Source organism: Hirsutella rhossiliensis (genome assembly GCF_020360975.1).
Source record: "Hirsutella rhossiliensis strain HR02 chromosome Unknown scaffold00007, whole genome shotgun sequence".
Taxonomy (NCBI): Eukaryota; Fungi; Ascomycota; class Sordariomycetes; order Hypocreales; family Ophiocordycipitaceae; genus Hirsutella; species Hirsutella rhossiliensis.
In genome coordinates, this window is record NW_025408673.1 from 1,547,936 (window position 1) to 1,567,904 (window position 19,969).

The 19,969-nt window shown below is 58.7% G+C and overlaps 5 protein-coding genes across 5 annotated transcripts; 2 read left to right on the forward strand and 3 right to left on the reverse strand.

The window, feature by feature from the left end:
* Positions 1-822: 822 nt before the first annotated feature.
* HRG_06868 (AMP-binding enzyme domain-containing protein) lies at positions 823-6,094 on the reverse strand (the record flags this gene model as incomplete). Its single annotated transcript, XM_044865339.1, has 3 exons — positions 823-4,663; positions 4,734-5,033; positions 5,112-6,094. 3 exons carry the CDS (start codon positions 6,092-6,094, stop codon positions 823-825), a joined length of 5,124 nt encoding a protein of 1,707 aa, XP_044719301.1.
* Positions 6,095-9,034: 2,940 nt separating this feature from the next.
* On the forward strand, positions 9,035-10,558 carry HRG_06869 (uncharacterized protein; the record flags this gene model as incomplete). Its single annotated transcript, XM_044865340.1, has 1 exon — positions 9,035-10,558. One exon carries the CDS (start codon positions 9,035-9,037, stop codon positions 10,556-10,558), a length of 1,524 nt encoding a protein of 507 aa, XP_044719302.1.
* A 1,466-nt stretch (positions 10,559-12,024) lies between these two features.
* Positions 12,025-13,147, forward strand: HRG_06870 (zinc-binding dehydrogenase domain-containing protein; the record flags this gene model as incomplete). Its single annotated transcript, XM_044865341.1, has 2 exons — positions 12,025-12,786; positions 12,845-13,147. The coding sequence occupies 2 exons, from the start codon at positions 12,025-12,027 to the stop codon at positions 13,145-13,147; spliced, it is 1,065 nt and encodes a 354-aa protein (XP_044719303.1).
* Positions 13,148-13,502: 355 nt separating this feature from the next.
* HRG_06871 (caspase domain-containing protein) lies at positions 13,503-15,081 on the reverse strand (the record flags this gene model as incomplete). Its single annotated transcript, XM_044865342.1, has 6 exons — positions 13,503-13,528; positions 13,590-13,759; positions 13,852-14,290; positions 14,367-14,707; positions 14,801-14,876; positions 14,925-15,081. The coding sequence occupies 6 exons, from the start codon at positions 15,079-15,081 to the stop codon at positions 13,503-13,505; spliced, it is 1,209 nt and encodes a 402-aa protein (XP_044719304.1).
* A 1,793-nt stretch (positions 15,082-16,874) lies between these two features.
* HRG_06872 (ftsJ-like methyltransferase domain-containing protein) lies at positions 16,875-18,053 on the reverse strand (the record flags this gene model as incomplete). Its single annotated transcript, XM_044865343.1, has 2 exons — positions 16,875-17,828; positions 17,907-18,053. 2 exons carry the CDS (start codon positions 18,051-18,053, stop codon positions 16,875-16,877), a joined length of 1,101 nt encoding a protein of 366 aa, XP_044719305.1.
* Positions 18,054-19,969: the final 1,916 nt, after the last annotated feature.

Sequence of the window (19,969 nt, forward strand, 5' to 3'; positions counted from 1 at the left end):
AAGTATCTTAAAGTACTCGTCTTATACGTCGCGCTCACCTCGCGCGGGGGTAAACCCCCACAGTAGGGCCCCTCCCTAAGGGGGACCCCTCCCCTACTGGCTCGGGCGCTCGAGTACGCTACTTCGTAGTTAGGGCTATCTAGGATTTTTAAGGTTTTTTCGCTAAAAGGAATAGCAAAAGGATGGTACTAATGCGGGACATAAAGGTACCCCGCCTTTTAGCTAGTGTTGGCCGAATAGAGATTTCTACTTGGCCGAATAGTAAAACTCTAGAATTGGTACCTTTGTATCGTCAGACCACGTCCACAGCGCTGGCATCTAGGCAGCTTGGCCGCTTCCCACGCCTTTAGAGAGCCGGCGTCAGGGAGAGCTTCGACTTTTAGGCGGCCTACCCATTCACATATACCAGAACGGACTCCTATTCAAGTACAGCGTGAGCGTTGCCGCGGTTCATCGTTGCCCACTCTGCAAGCCCCTAGAATCCTAGAAGCGACCACACGCAATTTCCCGGTGGAAATAACAAAATCTCGAATGATATTGAAGGACTTAGACGGATATCATTGGGAAGATCATAGAAATTAGGCTCTAAGTAGCTGATATCTCGTTTAAACGTAGCTTTCTAGGTCTATTTGTTGCCAGTGAAAATGACGAGCTGGTATCTTCAAAGCTTCGCTTTCCCATTGCTTTTGGTGCCGAGCTGTCGTAGAAATCATGAGTCTTCTTTTCTCACTCCGCTATTTCATTATTTTATGTCTTTTCCCCCACTCGTAATTGTAGCCTAACGCCAGTGGCTTATCTTCAATTTTGTCCGAATCCCAAACGCTACACTATTACCGGCATCGGTATACTTCCCTTGCGGGAGCCATAAAATCTTTCGGCAGGCCTTCGGTGCATGGTCCACTTCTCGTTTACAACCTCGCCCGGCAACACAAGAGTATGTTCTAGAAGACAGCTGCCGTCTTTCATCTCCGCTCCGCAAAGGATGTTGCTGCCCGAGCGCAGGACGCAGCGGTTTCCAATCTTGATGCGGTCGAGGCGGATGCTGCCACGCCTGTCGACGTGCGTGATGATGCCGACGTCGTCAATAACAACGCGGTCTCCAATCTCGATGAGGTCCGTCTCGGTAATCATCAGGCTCGGGTATCCGTTGGCGAAGAGCGCACAATCCTTGCCGATCTTGACGCCCAGGAGGCGGTAGTACATGACGAGCCAGTGCGTCCCCGTCAGCAGGCTGAGGATTCCCTTGTCGACGAAGCAGCGGCGTATCAGCTTCTCGACCGAAACGAGCAGCTGCCAGCGCTGGCAGTAAGGCGACTTGTCCCAGTCGAAGACGCCCGGCCTGAACTTTCCGACGAGTATCCGCTTGGCCACGACGACGATGCCGAGCGCCATGACGACAAACGCGGACGTCAAGACGGCGGAGCAGGCAACGACGAGGGCGTATATGATCAAAGCGTCGTACGTGCTGTCGACGCCTTCCATCCAGTCGACAAAGAAGCGCGCGGCCAGCTTCATGGACGAGAGTGCGGAGACGTTCCAGTAAAACGACGTGAAGATGGTCATCATGAAGGAGAAGCCGAGGGCGGCCAGGGGGGTCAAGACGTGATAGGGGGCATTCTTCTGGTAGACGGCGCGGTTGTACGGGGAATGCTCCGGCGGGTTCTCGTCATGGGCCGTGGAAGCGCTGCGCTTCTTAGGAGCAGACCGAGGAGGGGCCAAGCCCTCCTCGAGTCGGACAGGGCTGACTATGGAGCCGACAAGAGTCTCGCCGCTGTCCTTGTGCTGGAGAGTGTTTCTGAATGTCGGCGCCGAGGCGGGCTTGGCCTGGGACATGCTCTGTATGGCCCAGAGCTTCTCGCCGAAGCTGTCGGAATGCGCAACATCGCCGTTCTTGCACCCGATGAAGGTCTTGCCGTCCTCGTAGACCTTGCCTCGCCGCGTCAAGGTGCCGAATCCGAGGGCCGACTGCTCTCCGATGGTCACGCCCGGCAGGATACACACGTGGTCGGCGATGACGGCTCCGCTGCGGATGGTGATGAGTCCCGAGGCGTCTTCGTCGGTGGTCAGAAGATAGCAGCTCTCGCCAAACGTCACGTCGTCGCCAATGTCCAAGAGATGGTAGTCTCCAACCGAGGGCCCCATGTTGGGCCAGCAGACTCGCTTGCCAATCTTGGCCCCCAGCAGACGGAGGGCCCCCGATCGGGCCTCATTGTGATGACCGAGCAGCTCGTTGAGCTCGAAGAGCTGTGACTCGGAGAAGAGCGTCTTGCTGACAGTGGCCCGCCACAAGGCAAAGTGCCCCTTGATGGCGGCGGGATCGGTCGGCAGGTCGCCCCAGATGAGCTTGGTGAGGTAGCGAACGAAGACGGCGAAGCTAAAGGAGATGATGGGGCTGAAGACGACCTTGCTGCCGCCGGAGAGGTAGTTGTAGGCCACTTGCGGACTGCCCTGGTACCAGTTGAGGATGACGCGCAGCGGGATGGTGCTCTTGGCCGGCGCCGCCGAGAGCACGGGGTATAAGGCCAACAGCCAGGGCAGCAGGGAGACGAGCCAGGCGACGACGTATATCGGGAGGGTCAAGGACAGCGAAACAAGCCAGTGAGGCTCCTTGATGCGCGGGACTTCCTCATCGAAGCTCAGCACCCGCGAGTCCTTCTGCTCCCAGCTCGACGAGTTGGCGCCCATGCGCGTGTCCGGCAGGACCTCGGTGCCGGGGGCGACGACGGAGAGCAGGCCGATCGAGCACCGCTCGCCGATGATGATGCGGCCGAGATACATGGAAGTGTTCTCCTCGGCGGCAAAGGGCCGGCACTGGCACTTGTTGAGGACGGCGCCGTCGCGGATGTCGAGCAGGTCCCACTCGCCGAGCGACACGTCCGTCATCCTGACGTTCTTGCCGATCTTGGCGCCCATCATGCGGCAGTAGAGATTCTTGCCGTGGTCGTTGATCTCGAAGAAGCCCGAGCCGCACAGCATGACGATCTTCTGCACCATCCACCAACGGGTGTGATAGGATCCCCACATGGGATAGACTCCCTCGCGGTACCGTCCGATGATGGTCCACTTGGCGAGCATGCCGACAAAGGGGAAGAAGATCTGGACCCCCGCCCAGGAGCCGAATAGGGAGAGGAGCAGGTTGGTGATGCGGCCCTGGATCGTCGACGTGTCGTGCCAGAAGCGCGTCTTGCTGAGGATGTGGACCTGGAGCACCAGCTGCAACGAGCGACGCAGCGGATACAGGAGCACCAGGGGCAGCAGCTGCACCAGGAGGAGCCAGAGGCGGGTCGAGCTGTACGTCTCGTTGCAGCCGTGCTCGCCGCCGAACGTCTGGACGTCGCGGATGCAGGCCTCGACAAAGGCCGAGATGCCCTCGACCGACGTCTCCTTGGCCAGCAGGCTAAAGGGCAGGTGGATGTTGAACTCGACCCGCAGCACCGACATGAGCTGCTCGGCCATGACAGTGTCGCCGCCGAGGTCGAAGAAGCTGGCCGTGATGTCGACCTCGTCCACGCGGCACGAGAGCGACTGCGCAAAGGCCTCGGTCACGCGCGTCTCGATGTCCCGGATCGGCTCCGGCAGCGACCCCTTGCGGAGCTGCGCCCGGATGCCCGCCACCTTGGCCAGGTCGAGCTCGCCGTCGTCGCCGACGGGCAGCGGCTCCGAGATGATGTGCAGATTGCCCGGGAAGCCCATGTGCCCTTCCATGGCGAGCGAGACGTGCATCAGCCGCCGGATGTGCTCCACCCACTCGGGTGTCAGGTCCGTCGTGCCGGGCAGCTCCGGGGCCAGCAGGACCTCGTAGCTCCCGACCTGCAGGTTCTCCTCGACGTGGACCCGGAAGTGGCTGGGGATGACCGACTTGATGATGGCCGTGATGGCGTCGATGTCCACCTTGCACTGCACCACCTCGATGGGCTCCATGAAGGACGTGTCTGGCGGCGGGCACTGGCCCTCCCAGTGCTTGGCCATGTACGGCGTGTTGTCCGACATGGGCGGCAGGCCGAACCTCTCCCGGAGCCGTGTCCGCAGAGGCTTGCCCCTTCGTTGCGGCAGCCGATCCAAGTAGACAATCACCTGCGGCCACTTTGTCTCCTCGAGGGACGAGGCCCGCAGCGCGTCGTGCAGCGTCCGGAGATCGGCGCGGAGGGCCTCGGGGCTCGGGACCAGGATAATGGCCACGACCTCGCCCAGCGTCTCGTGCGCAGTCGGAAAGGCCAGCATGTCGGCGATCCGCCCATGTATAGGCGAGTCGGTCGAGGCGCCGGCCCTTTCGATGGCCTGCTCGACCTGCACGGGGGAGATCTCGACACCGTTGCGGTGGATGTACTCCTTTGCTGTGCCCATGATGTGCAGATATCCGTCGTCGTCGAGATAGTTGGGGCCACTGTCGTCCAGGTAGCTGAGACCGCCGAAGCTCGCCGGCAGGGCATCCGGCGGGACTTGCGAGGGCCGCCTGAGGGTTCCCCGGGGAGAGACGGACTGCAGCGTAGAGCCGACACTGCTTGTCCTGCCCAGGGACCGGGCGTCGGAAAAGTCGGTCGTGATGGAGATGCGCGGCGGCCTCTCTCTCGGGTCTCTGTGGGAGGCCGACGATATCGAGGCCTGAGAGAAGCGGACGGAGCGCCATTGCGAGGTTGACGGCTGAATCGGACCTGGGTCGCTTCTGCAATGGCGTTGACGCATCAGCATGGACACAGAGAATCCGCGAGTTCGTCGGCCTGGGCGAGACTTACTCAAATGTCTCGAGCGTCGTGGCAACCTCGCAGTGAAACGTGTCCCCGATCAGCTCCGCCAAGTCGGTCGGGATGAAGCCGTCGGACCTGCACGCCAGACGCAGCGAGTGTGTCCGCGTCGCCTCGCTGTGGAAGGGGGCCTCGGCCAGCAGCAGCTTGTGCGTGGACAGCGAGGCGAGGCACCACGACGGCTCGCCTCGGTCGAGGCCGTCCCAGAAGACGTTGGACGTGGGCTTGGAGGCGCAGATGGCGGAGCCCCCGGACACGACGGCTGCCATGATACCTCTGGTGATGCCTCCGCTGTTCACCCAAGACTTTAGCTTCTGCGTAAATTTGCGTTTCCACAGTTACGATGGGGTGCCAAGGGTATTCACTTACACGCAATAAATTGGCGTCATACTGATGCATGTATCTCGCCGTGTGAGCTCCCACGACTCTATTATCTGAAAGGCCTCGCAGATCATCGAGTGAACCGTTAGCGTGACCAAGCCTCTGGCGCCCCAGATGCCCGTGGTGAAGAGCAAGACGGCGTCATCGTCGGCCCTGTTCTGCCGGGGCTGTTCCGAGCGAGTGAGAAAGACGTTGCGCCCTCGAACGTCTCGCAGGTGAATCTTTTCGCTCTGTGTCGATTCTGCTATGAATACTTGGATCTTCTGGCGCTCCAGCCAATGCTGAGCGCTCAACGTCGACAGTCGCTCCCTGATGGCCGGCGCCGTGATAATGCACTGGGCGTGGACCTGATCGAGGTCGGACTGCAGCCGGTCAAGGTCTTCGTCTGGGTCGATGGGCACGGCAACATAGTATGTGGCGACGGCCAGGCATATGGCTGCCGAAAGAGGTCCGTTGGGAAGGACAATGGCGACAACCGGCTTCGACTCTTTCGCCTCTAGTGGTAGGGCAAACGTGTCGACAAAGTCGCTCAATTCGGTGAAGGATATACTGCTGGCATCTTCGCTCGAGCAAAAGGCGGGCTCATCCGATCTTGCTATAAAGTGAGCAATAGACCAGTACGACTCCTTGACAATGGCTTCGGTGCTCTGCACGAGCCACGTGGAGTCGTCTTGATGGCTTGCCTGCGGCGCCTCGGGCACGTTCTGCTGCAGGCGTGTAAAGTGATAGAGCAGGGGGTAGGGCGGCCAGGGTCCCGGAAGCTCTGTGATGAGGAGGTAGAAGACGTGGAGTGGGCGGTATGATCGCGTGGGGAGGGTGGGGATCGAGGCCAAAAGGACCGACTTGCAGACGGTCGAGTCGGCGAGGAGTTCCCGGAAGAGCCTACTCTCCTTGAGCCGAGCCGGAGACAGGCGGTAGAGCTCCGATAGCCTGCCGGCCACCTTTTCGGACCGCTCAGACAGCCAGTCCATGCTTCGACGGGGAACGGCGGCTGTTTTTTCGGCGCTTTCGGGGAGTCGGGCTGATCATGTCCAGGAGCTAGAAGATAAGCGTCCGAGCCGTCACAAAGGAGCCGTACTATTATGCCAAGAAGAGCGGCTGGCTTCTATGTATATCAGGCCTATGGACGGGGGCAGCGTGCCGTTTGATGGCGTCACTAGGAGTGCTTGCTTGAGTCGACCGTGGGTCACCACGTCCACTCACGCCTCCATTGTTCCAGAGGCCAACCCTCCCTGATCTCGACATGTATATGCCGCTGCTGCAACTTGGAGGCCATTGATGTGGCGCCACCGTATGTTATTCTGTTGGTTTCCGCGCACTATGCATGCACCGACTTCCCGCACGGGTTGGATGTAGTTGTAAGTGGGCCAGAGTCAACCAAGCCCCTTGGTGCGCCATGCTGTAGACATGGGTGTAAGAGAGGACGCAGTCTTCTGTTGGCAGCCTGCGGGCGGGAAAACCCCCCTTGCGAGAAGCTGAGCAGCATGTAAACCGTGACTGCACCAACGGGCTTCTGTGCCCATTCTTTGACAAGCAAACCACCCGTATCGCGCTGTCTGCTCATTCTCCAAAGCTCTCGTTTCTGGTCTCGTTTCCCAGGGTGCTGCTTCGTGCGTTGAGACGCATCGAGGCAGTTTCTCTCATGGTCTAAGTGAGACGTGGGAGTGGCTGTTCGACGTTCGGCACGCAATGACGATGCGGCTGCTTTGCATATGAAGTAACATGGGCTGCTTGTCTCACCCTTTGAGCGATCTCGTGGGGAAAAGCCATGTCTTGCTTTCTCAAGATTTCCTGCCCCTTGGGGTTTAGAGGGTTGGGGGCCTATCGGAGTCTTGGTATCCACTCGATATGGACCAGGTATTCTCCGTGGAGGCCAATAAGCAGCTTTCGTCCTAGCCAGGGGGGAAGACACTGAGACTCGTGCGTTCCTGGGCAGCGGTACCTGCCGTTCCATTGTGAAACAAGGCTTCCCGTCCCTTGCAGTATTACTGCAAGCCAACGTTAAAGAGACCCTGGAGGCGCACTAGTCGTGAATAAGCAGACAGAGTGGCTACGCCATAGGACAGCTTTTCTCAAGCACGCACGATCCCCATGTCTGAGTCTCTGGAATGTGAGCTACCGAGTAAAGAACATGACTTAAAAGGTGCCGGGCCCCCAACCCGAACGAGAAAAGGCCCCCAACCTGAATGAGAAAAGGGGCGAGAGACCCTGGCGGCAAGCCGCAAGTTGCAGAGATCGCAGTCGAGTGCGACCCCCAGGGGAGAATTGGCCGGCATGGCTCAAGCGTCTTCCTGCGACGGTTCTAACCTTTCGGGAACGTATTGTGTAAGTTCGAAGCCCGATGTCGGGAGTGCATGGGCATGGCAACGTCAAGCTACCTCCATTCAGGAGTCGTTACGCCTCGTGCTGCCCCGTCGAGACCTCCAACGGCCGGGCCAGTACAACGAAGACGGAATTGATATGCTACACACAGCCATGTAGGATACGGTACCGTCAGGCGTGGCATCAACGGCGTGGTACCTAGAATGTAGGCGTCACGCCTGCTTTCGGAGGTGCTTGATCGAGATTGAGTGCCGCCCTCGAGGCTTTGCAAAGCCATTGTCGCCTACGCATGCGATGAGATGATATCCCAGGACATGGTAGTCAAACTCACTGGCATAAACGTCCCCTCGAGGACATCAATTGGTTGATAAGCACTAACACGCAAGGTGAGTTGATGCCCAGCCCTTGATTTATTGTACCTCAGTCCACGCTCGGCAATTCCCGTGAACGGCGACGGAGTTTGCAAGCGTGATCTAGTAGTCATGTAATCTCTGACTCCAGTCTTCGGTCCTCCAAAAACGAGGCCGGCATGGCGGCACCCTGAACCCTTGTGAACCGGGGCCACTGGTACGGACCAAACGTGGGATTTGGCATTGTCACGCATCATGACGGCGTCAGTGACACCGATGTGCCAGGTAGTGCTCAGCTCACCTCCTGGGCAGTCACTGTGGTCTTTTGGGGGGGGAGCTGACCTGAGACATTGGCGGCCTTTGTGGATGAGGGTGTGCAGGGTTCAGCTTTATGTGCTCTTCTGTGCTATATACTTACGGACCCAAAGCTCATAATCACGGAATATCGATCAAATTGACAACTCCGAGATCCAAAGTGATGAGCGGCATGAGAAGGACTTTGAGCAGGTGGAGTGAATCCGTCATGAACCCTGTTTAGTTTGATCTTCCGGAGTAGCGTGTGCGAATATGGGTGATCTGTGAATTGGTCAAGCCAGGGATCCTTTCCAGTTGATCCGTCGAATTGTCTTGAAGGCTCCGTCTTGGAGATGATTACTCCTAGCACTGGCCCTGCAATACATGCCCCGTGAAAGAAGAGCAAAGGGTTTCGGGGCCACGCAACGGACAACTCTTCCCACTTCTGGATAATTGCGGTCAATTACCGAAATGCAGAGGAGATACTCGTCCCGGCTCACCGTTCTCTCAGCCCTCATACAGATCGACTCCGGCCATGTGACGCGAGGCCATCGATTAATATCGACGATTAATATCGACGATTAATATCGATGGAAAAGGCGATTTGGGATTCCACTCGACAAACTTTCTCGGCCCATCGGCGTTGGTCAAGTACATGACGCCGCATACGTCGAGCTGCGGCTCATCTCGATCTTGCCGGCCGTCTTTGGCTTGAAGAAATCGAGCGCAACGAGACAGGCTTGATTTGAAAGGACATCTCAGAGCAGCGCCTTACGTAAGGGACCGGCGCTGAAGGGTCCGCAAAGGGGTGCCACTTGGAAGCGTGGCTGCGAGGCACGGCAGAGACAAACCCCTCATCGACGCATCATCACTCCTCCTCCCGGCGCCGACGCCGAACCGGCCATGACACCGCTCGAGCCTGGCCCGGCGTGACAGCACGTCCAGATGGAGTCGATGCCCACCGAGATTCTTGGGCAAATCTGCAGTCTCCTGTGCTTCCACTGCCAGCACCCGGGCGTCTTCCCCAACGCCGACGCGCACGTCGTTTGTCTCGCCAAAGGCGCCCTCGCGCGCCTCTGCCGCACGTCCAGGCGCCTCTGCGCCATCGGCCAGCCCATCCTCCATCACTACTATGCCACCGGGAACCTGCCCACCGAGGCCGGCTTCGGGCTGCAGCACACCGTGGGGGGGCTGTCCGACGACGACAAGCTCCCCCTGTTCCTGCGAACCCTGCTGCAGCGTCCGGACCTGGCCACGCACATCAGGGCGCTGCAGCTCGTCGAGTGCCAGGTGTTGAAGGGCTATAGCGACGAGCTCTCGCGCGCACTCGGCCTCAAGATGCGGCAGCTCGACATCATGCCCCCCGAGAGAGGCGCCTCGCTGAGGCTGCGCCCCTGCGACCTGTTTGCCCCCGAGGTCGACCGCATCGCCTCTCTCCGACGCCACGGCTGGCTCGAGCAGCTCGCCGTGGCGCTCTCCCCGGGCCTCGAGATGCTCCTCGTGGCGCAGACCAACGGCTCGCGCTTCTTCTGGCACGCAAAGGACCACGTCATGCCGCGGCTGCGCGCTCTCGCCATCCGCGGCTACTCGGGCCAGTACTACTTCTCCGGCGCGACGTCGCTCATCACGGCGGCCCCCTACCTCGAGACGCTGTATCTGCTGGACTGCTCCCACTACACCGGCTGGAGCGAGGTGTTTGACGCGTCGCTGCAGTCGGTCCTGGCCAACCTGCGGCGCCTCGTCATCAGCGACTTGCGCGCCCAGCACCTGGAGCAGATACTGGGCAGCTGCTCCCAGCTTCGGGACCTCGAGTACTACCAGCGGACAGCGACCAGCATCTGGAACGTCAGCCAGGTGGTGCAGTCCCTCATGCCCGTCAAGAATACGCTCCGCCGGCTGTATTTTGCCTGTCTCCCCACGGCGAGCACCACCATTGAGCCGCGCGGCCATTTCTTCGGCCTCGGCGAGGCGTACCAACGATCTCGAGGCTCCGCGGAAGACTACGTCGAGGACACCTTGACCGTATCCGCCGACACGAGCGCCATTGAGCAGCTCCGCGAGTTTGCGCAGCTCGAGGAGCTCGGAATCGACCAGGCCTCCATCTACAACCCCCTGAGCATAGACCCCGAGACGAACCCGGGGCGTCTCGCTCGTCTGCTGCCGCCGCGTGTCCGGAGGCTCCGCGTCATGTACGTGTACCGAGGCATGGCGGGCGACCTGTGCCGCCTGGGTCGCGAGGCGGCCGAGAGGCTGCCGGAGCTCAGGCACGTGAGGCTTGGCGAGGCCATCTCTGTGATGCCGAGAAGACAAGCAGGCATCCTCCAGATGTACCAGCTGGGAAACATCAGGACGCCCAGTGGCCGCACTATACCGGTGAGCTGGACCACCGACAGGCCCGGGGCTGATGCGCGTACGCGGATCCCGGGCGGCACGGTGCACCCGCAGTTTATTCCATGCCCGGTGGACTAGAGTCTGGTTCTTGTTTTTACCGTTCTAGACGACGTCGTTCCTGGTTTCAGAGTGACATGGGTGGATGAGGTGACTCGAGGTGGTCGGCGAGGGCAATGTCCGTTTCTTGATGTCATAATAATGTTCCTCCCATGCCGTAATGGCAGCTTAGGAGTGGTGAAGGCTCGTGAATAATTGAGAGCAGAGCTCCGGGGTCTGCTCAAGCAGGAGCACCTCTGCTTCTGAGAGGGCGTCGAACAAAGCAGGCAGGGAAGATGCCCGCCGGCAGGCCTCGGCTCAAAGCGCAAAGTCCGAGTTCCGTACAAGCTCTATGTAGCTCTATGTATAATAATTAATTATGACTGCTTCCAGACCCAGCCGAGATGGGTGATGATTGCTAAGCTGGACAAGGGCTATTGCCTGTCGAATGTCCAAGCAGGATCCAAGCAGCTGAGAAATAGGACTGGCGCAAGCAAAATGCGGACCGGCTCGACGACTTGTTACAGGGTCGACTTCACGTTGCAAAGGCCGCCCCAGGTCTCCACGGCGAAATCCAGCGGGATTGCCATCGAGATCCACAACGACATGACACGAGGCGAGGCGGGTTTCAACAGAGCCGGCGAAGACTCCGGCCCCTGTCACGCCGGGATGCACTCCAACTACCGCTCGATAGCCGACTGTATGTACAGACGCAATGCAAAGACAACTTAGTGCCTGGGTATATTTCCCGACGAGTCCTAGTTCGTCGCGGCACGCTCGTCGACGACGCCCGGGTGGATCCATCGGCACCGAGTCTAGAAACGCCTCGTCCCCGTCTCCGGATGTCCGGGATGGCTTGCGCACGTTTCTGCCGGCCAAGAAAGACGGCGCATGGAACACAGGGTCCAGCCCTCCTTGTCCAACGTCCAATATGCAAAGGCAGCTCAAGCGCGGCTGAACCTTGGCCCCATGCAAAGCCCGGCGTGCCTCGGTTACAAAATAATTGGCCTTTGCGAGAAACCACGATATCATCAACGGGGTTGGCTGCGGTGTCCGGCGCCGGTGCACACTAAACTGAACCTCGGCACCTGCCCCCCCTGCCATTTCTGCTTCGAAATACACAATGACGATGACATGAGACGACACTGGCGCGTCGGGAGCTGCAGGTTTTGGTCATCATCCTGCCCATGCGTCGCGGCGGACAGAAAGAGTCGTATTAGCAATCCAGTGCATCCGCCTCCTCCGCTGCATGCGGGGTTTGCGGCCTTAACTATTGAACCATTAATGGAGGGCAGATGCCTACATAAAGCAAGCGAAGACCCGTTCTGGCGTCTTCTTATTCTCGAATAATTACCTACAGTGCAGTCCAACCCTCTACACCGAACGCCGTGTGCAGCCAACCAGCGCCGATATTGGAGCATTCCCCTTCCCACCAGACCTCAACCGCGAAACTCGGCACAAAACATCACCAGCAACACTGATCCCGTGTCCCGTATCCCCCTCCAACCATGGCGCCCAACAAGAGCCTCATCTTCAAGAAGATCCCCACCGGCGTCCCCGTCCCCGGCGAGCACCTGGCCGTCGAGACGCGCGACATCGACCTCGAGACACCCCCCCCGGGCGGCCTCATCGTCGAGGTGCTCTACGCCTCCTTCGACCCGTACCTGCGCGGGCGCATGCGCGACCCGAGCGTCAAGTCGTACGTCCCGGCCTTTGAGGCCGGCCAGCCCTTTGCCAACGCCACCGTCTCGCGCGTCCTCAAGAGCGGCAGCCCAGACTTCGGCGAGGGCGACTTGGTGGTTGCGTCGACGGCCATTGCAGAGTATGCCCGCATCGAAAAGGCCGTGGCCCCGGCCGTCAACAAGATCAGGAACCCGCATGGCCTCGATCTCGGCCTCTTCCTCGGTCCCCTTGGCATGCCCGGCTTGACCGCCTGGTCGGGCCTGCACAAGATCGGCAAGCCGCAGAAGGGACAGACCGTCTTCGTCAGCTCGGCGGCCGGCGCCGTCGGCCAGGTTGTCGGCCAGGTCGCCAAGCGGGAGGGCCTGACCGTCATCGGATCCGTCGGGGACGACGACAAGCTCGACTTCATCACCAAGGACCTGGGCTTCGACGCCGGCTTCAACTACAAGAAGGAGAAGCCGCTCGACGCCCTGCGCAGACTGGCCCCCAAGGGCATCGACATTTACTTTGAGAATGTCGGCGGAGACCAGCTCGAGGCTGCCCTCGAGGCCATGAACGACGGCGGCCGAATTGCGGCCTGCGGCATGGTGAGTCACCGTGTGACCATTGGTTCGCTTCAGAGCTAACCCGTCGTCCCCTTGGTAGATCAGCGACTACAACACCCCCCAGTCGCAGAGAAAGGGCATCCAGAATCTGATGCACATCGTCGCCAAGCAAATCACAATGCAGGGCTTCCTCGTCACCAACCCCGACTTCGGCCCGGCCTATGCCAAGGAGCACCAGGAGAAGCTGCAGGAGTGGCTGGGCGACGGAAGCATCAAGGCGAAGCTGCACGTCACAGACGGCATCGACAAGAGCGCCGAGGCCTTTGTCGGCATGCTGCGGGGCGAGAACTTTGGCAAGGCCGTGCTCAGGATAAAGGGCGAGTCGGCGGGGAGCAAGATTTGACAAGCAAGAAATTATGCATTAATCAGAATACATGTTAATGCGGCATGTCAGTTGAGCATTCTGCGAAAGGGAACGTGCTACGCTGCAGAACCTCCTCCACCGATCCCCTCTATTGGCCGAGACACGCCGAGAATCAATACCACGTTCAGGCGCCGAGACCAATCCCGTAAGGAGTGATAAGTCATCTCCACAAAAACCAGCGTAAAAAACAACGCATTCGACCTGTACGACTTGGTAGACCCAAGCAGAAAAACAGACCCATCAAAGCAGCGAATACCCAGGAACCGCCCGGTCCCGTGGCACGGCGGCAAAGCAACCTCCGGCACTCCCCCCCCGACTGACCCAGCTTGACCCTTCACATGACAAACAGCAGATTCGTGTCTGCAGAGCACTCATGTCAGCGCGTGCCCATCCACCTCGAAAGCATCGATGCTGCACTTACCAAGCGGATGACTGCATGAAAGCTGCGGCTTCTGCGTATACTTTGTCGCAAGCACGTCGCGGATGCTGTTGAGCAGCTCCACATAACTCTGCTTGGGATTTTGCTTGATGGCCGTGATAAAGGCCCAGGACATGGCGCCCGTTGCCTGAGATTCGATGGTCGCGTCGGCGCTGCAACGGGGAGGGAAGAAGAAAAAGATGGCACGTCAACACAAGAACCCAACACCGGTTACCATGGGCGAGAGCGATGGGCGGATACTTACGAGGTTTGATCGTCTCTGCTCCCGGACCACATGATGACGTCGGCGGGCGACGTGCGTGTGTCTTTTGTCTTTTTGTTGGCGCTGTCGCCCTTGTAGGCCGACTTGGCGAAGCCGAAGATGGAGCTTGCGACGCCACCGAGGTCGCCCCTGGCGTAGGATCCCAGGGCGCTGAGCAGACCCTGGCCGGCCTCCTTGGCCAGGTTGGGCTCCTTGAGGACGCCCTTTGTGGAGTAGACGTATGGCAGGTCCATGGCCGTGGCCGAGTGGCAAGAGTCGAAAATGGCCGTTAGCCGGACACCCGGGCGGAGGGGCTTGACGACGAGAGCGTGGATGTCGTCGTCGACAATGTGGCCGTTTTGCTGGTGGTCGACAGGGTATATGACTTCGTCGAAGCCGTCGTCTTCGTCGCCGTCCAAGTCTTCGGTTTGGCCGCCGTGGCCTGCGAGTGTGTGAGCATGGGGGGGCTAGAAACATAATCATGACAGCATGTGACATGAGCAGCTAAAACAACATACCTGAATAGTGAAGGAAGAGGGCGTCGTTGGGCTGGGCGTCCTTGACAAGCCACTGCATGGCGCGAATCATGTTGTCCTTGGTCGGGCGCATGACGGGGTTGGACTGGTCGTCGGTGAGGATGACCATGTCCTCGCGCTTGTAGTTGTAGCGCTCGCATAAGAAGTTTGAGACGTTGTGGACGTCGTTTATGCAGCCACGCAGCTCTCCCTTCTGGCCAAAGTAGTTGATGCCGATGAGCAGGGCCTTGCGACGGCCCGAGCAGTTTGAGTACTGAAAGGTATAGCCCTGAGGCGCGCCATGGCCGAACGCCTGTGGTGCCGTGGGCGGGGGAGGCCCGGACCTGGCGTGGTAGGCGTAGCCGCCGCCTTGCATTGGGTAGCCGTAGGCATCAAGCCCCGGCGGGGGCGGGCGCTGAGGAGGCGGGCGCTGGTACGCGTTGCCGCCGGGGTTGCCGCCGGGGGTCCAGTTGGGGCGCGGACCGGGGGGAGGAGGGCCATAGCCGCCGGGGCCTGGGCCATGGTTGCCGCCGTAACCAGGGGGGGGTGGGCCGTAGTTGCCGCCGTAGCCCGGAGGAGGCGGACCGGGGGGGCCTGAAGGGCCGGGGCCGTAGTTGCCGTATCCATAGCCGGGGCCGGGGCCGCCGTTGGAAAAGCCGCCGCCGCCTCCTTGGTGATTTGCGGCCCCGTAATAGCCTTGACCGGGGAATCCAGACATGGCGGGGGGAGAAGAGCGAGACGAAACCGAGGGCGGGGTAAGTCCAAGGACGGATGGAGCTGGAGAGACGGTGAGAGTCAAGGTCGCAGACTATCGCAGGCGGATCGAGCGAAAATCGAGGGACGAGTTGTTGTAGGAGTCGAAAGCGGAAGAGAGAGGCAGTCGAGACAAGGCGGAGGACGACGAGGAGGAGGCTGAGCGAGGCGTGACGTCAGCGCCAAGCGTTGTGTTGGCGCAGGCGCGAGGACGGAAACAAAGGCCGAATGCGGAGGGTCAACGGTGGCGGAGGTCAAAGGCGCGAGAGTAACAATGTGGTTGCGCGCGATGTCTCGTCGTCGTCGTCGTCGTCGTCGTCGCCGGAATGGAGGAGTCGGCGTTGGTCGAGAAATCGATTAGGCGAGAGGGGAGGTGGTGGAAGGAGCCAGAGAGGCGGGCCGCCGAGTCCCGAGATTCCGCCGCCGCGCTTGGTCCCCGGATGGGGGAGGTTTGAGTTTTGATGAGTCAGGCCCCCAGCAAGTTCAATACTCTGCTCATTGATGCGCAACTGGTTCCATGTCCTCTATTTCAAGAGATTTTCCCCTTGAAAATCGATTTGCCAAGTCGCATAGCGAGGCAGTCAAAAGTCGGTCCAAATGCCTCCATCTTATGAATGCAGATCATGTGATCGACAGAGGGGGGTAGCTGCAAACCCCGCCACTGTTTACAGGCGGGGCACCCCCTGTAGAGCTGAGCGCTAGCGGATACCCCGCCTGTAGTCCACTGAAGAGCTAGGGACCTAGCTTGTTAGTCAGCAGAAACATATTTCCAAAGGCTTCAATTTCCACCTCTACGTCCTCCACGACCGCCGCGTCATTCAAAAAGACCGGCACGGAGACTCGAAAGGCAAACGATGAGTGACAGCTGCCCGCTACGGTGAAATACTCCCACGGCCTACACGGCAATCGTCTGCATACCGATCACCATACTCGACCGCCAGCCCTGACCATGACCAATCGATCCAAGAGCTCGAGGTCGAGCATGGTGGCGCTCGAGTTGCTTGCGTCAAGCACATTGGCCTTCACTATGCTGAGCTACATCACGTAGAATTGATGCACGGTACAACGGCTTTCTCCACATCACTACCCGAATCTACGGCCGCCGCACTCACTTCTTGGGCTTGAACGAGCCATCACTCGTGTCATGTCAATCGTCTCTCCCGTCACGACATTGTCAAGCTTGTCATCGGCGCCGTTGGCAGACTTCGTCTTGGAGCCAGTTAGCAGATCATTGAGCCGTGTCTTGACGGTCCCAGAGTCGCGCCCAGACTTGGCAAATGTCGCCTTCTGAACGAGCCAGGACCTATTCCTTGGCGGCGGTCGTTTCCCTTCCTCCTTGTCGTCTTCGTGAAATGTGCGCCGGCAAACCAGTCCTTGTCTTGGCCAACCTTGCTCAAGGATTCTGGAGTTCTTGTGTGGCAAGAGCTGGGTCTACAGGGAATGCGCCTTGATGCTGCCGAGGGCACGGGGTTCCCATGCTCTATACGACCTCAAAGGCGCCTACTACATATTCTTTTTTAGACGGGCTACGTTAGAGCTGGGATTGACACTGGATAGAATACTCCGCAGCACGGACAAGAGGCATATATCAGAGACGGCATAGGGCGGAGGCGAGATTTTCCCCATTTGTGGATGCGGCTGGACGTCTCTACAGCTATTCAGCTTGCCACTTCTCCCATAATCGATACAAAGAGATTCATTCTCCAGCGCCAGCTTCCTAATCTCAGCCCTACACTCACGCGCCATCCGAATCGCCCATCATTCCTGTTCCGTTATAAAAGACGCCTTGGCAAGTGCCTGCGCCTGAATCCTCCAGACGGGCCTCCCCATCCTCACCAGCTCCGGTCCAAACTCGGCCAGCAGCTCCTCGGCCTTGACATCTTCACCATTCAGCACGTTGGCGTACTCGTCGTCGCTTCCAAACGTCGCCACCCGCCAAACCCTCTTCCACCATGCAATAGCCTCGAGAGCCTCCGGCTTGCGGCTCCGCACGTCCGTCGCCACCAGGTAAAACGACGACCGCTTGGCGTGGCCCGCCCAGGGCTTGAAGAGCCGCACGCGCGAGAACTGGCAGAAGCGCTGCAGGAGACACACCGTGTTCCACCCCTCGGCCCTGTGCAGCAGCACAATCATGGTTCCGCCGAATCGCATGTGCTCGAGCCCGAGGGCGAGCTGCGTGCTCGTCAGTCTGCGGGCCTCGCGCGGCTCTCGATAGGGTGCCCGGGCATGAGTCCGGAGCACTTGTCCGTCGCAGAAGATCAGGTCAAACATCTGGCCCGGCTCGAGCTGTCGGGGCAAGAAGGCGCCGGCCTCAGGATGGTCTTGCGGGATCTGATCAACGCCCATGTCCGCGGCGAGCATCGTGATGTCCAGGAACTTGGCCTCCACTCGGTCCATCAGCTCGCTTCGCATGCGCACCTCGTGTCCACCATTGTCGACGGGAAGACTAAAGGCGACAGCTCGGGATCCGGGATTCCGATCCAGCGCCATCTCCAGGAACCCCCCAGGGGCCATGCACATGTCGAGCACCGTGGTCTGCTCCCCAGAGCCGGGCAGACCCTTCCTCGCGGTGAAGGCCTTGGTTGACCGGTGAAACTCTCTTCCAATCTTCAGCATCAACGTGTGGAAGAACTTGGACGTCTTCTCATTGGGTTTGTCGGCCGCCTGCCGTTGTCTCTCAAAATACTTGTCTCCCTGCGGGTTGCTCCATCCCTAGGCATCATATCAAATGTCATTATCCAGTCTGTGCATGGAGGCACGATGTGACATGTGTCGAGGTGTGGAACCAACTTTTTTCCGGATATCAGAGAGCTCCCGAAACTCTGCAACATTCTCCATCAGATAGGCCCTGATGATCTGGCCGTTCGAGCCTGCTCTCTTCGGGGCGAGCGGCGGCGCCACGCCTTCGGGCTCTGCGGTGGGCAAGGGGAGGCTCATTTCCGTCGAGATAGCAGTCTGGTCGTGAGCTTGGGATGAGGGCGAATCTAGTTTGATCGAGTTGGGCGAGTTGATCTGGTCATGTGGTTGAGGACGATGAAAGTGGTGAAAGGGGTGTGGTGAAATGAAATTGGCTGTAGCACGACGGGTAACTGTCGTTGACAGTGAATATCGGTCACCTGCCCAAGACGTAAACCCCTGCAATGTTCAGTAGTGAATTGTCCCCCCTCGGACAATTCACAGCGTTTGCTAGCAGTGCCTCGCCGGCATCTGCAACTTCAAGTGTCGATTGCAAACAGGCATGACAATGAGTGGAGCGTCCAAGTCAATGAACAGCACAAAGAAAACATAATGAGCATATCCAATCTTTCCTAGTTATGCAAGTCTCTTGTTTCAATTGTTCACCCGCTCATTGGATCTATCTGATTGACTTTGTGTCAGGACACTTCCGTTCAATGACCCTCCGCAGGGGTGGTTTCGGCACATGTATTGTCCATTGTATCGGCACACAAGTATTGTCCATTTCAACGACGCCTTCTTGTAGTGAGACGGCTTGAAGAAGGAATCTTGGTATGACGTTACAGGGCATTAACTTCAACCAGAAAGCCGAACTAGAGATCCGACCGAGCTTCTATGACACGACCTATCGAGTCTTGCCGATTGCCAGCAAACGGGTGCTACAGCGAGTCACTCCTTTTGAACTCGCTTGCTCGCGTGCCAGATATCATAATTCTGCATTGAGAGTCGTCAGAGTATCTACGGCCGATGGAAGCATCGCCGAGTCCAAGCTTACCTTCTTCCCTGAACAACTGGAGGTCGTGGGAATCCAGTCGTACCGGACCCCCTACCTTAGTCTCGGCCCCATTTCGGTTTAGCGACTTATTCCGGTTCGGCAGGCTCATCAAATAGCCATGAAACTGCTCACTGAGTCCATACCATGCAGTTCTGATCCCGAGCCTGTGACGCGGGACGGCCATGCCGTAATATTCAACACTGACTTCTGGATAGATGTCGCACATCGTCCGGTGCACTTCTAGCTCTTGAAAGCCAGTGTACCCACGATCCTACAGTCGATACAAGTCATGGAGGCGTCCGGAATCGCAGGAGTACAGGTCTGTGACCCGTTGAGTTCAAGAAGCACGGTCGATCGGCCAGCGACTTCATCAACGTCGCTGCAGCAAATACCACAGCATGCATTCCATACATGTACAGCGTGTCGACACGTTCATAATGAGTTAAAAGGGGGTCCTATCTATTAAACCACCTAAGATGACACCAATTTCCGGGGCCATATCGCCATCAAATCTCTACATCAAGTCCGCGGCCAACGTCGAAAGCGACCCCGTGTCGATATAGGAGAGCACAAGAGACATCGATTCCGACATATTGACCAAGCCCCTGGCTCAGCTCCAGGGGGCAGCCTCAAGATATATATATTACAGGGGAGTCTACTGAGTCTCGGGGATGTCACATAAATAAGACAACTACAGTTAACACTTCTTTCCACGATAACTGCCTGAGAAAGCAACTGCAAGCTGTAAGACTCTGTGCCATATGCCGGAATCGAATTCCAGACGAAGCTTCACGTTACGTCTGTACGCAACATCTTGCTCGGGCTTGTGTCGGTGAGCAGCGGCTCATATGCATGATATGACCATGCGAACTCCTGGATTCTCAAGGAGTTTGTCGTCGTATGATAGATGCAAGCGCGGGTAGCCCGACGTGTCTTCTGGGGCATGGCAGATACGCGCGAGTGGAGTGCAGAGAGAAATTTGCTACGTGTGAGGACTCAGTTGCAGGCAACAAGCTAGTCGTAGTACACAAGACAGAAGCTCCTTTTGGGTCGCATGAGATGAGAGAATCAAATATCCTAACTTGAACTTAGCCTCTGATGGCCCCTTTTGAACATCTCGTTA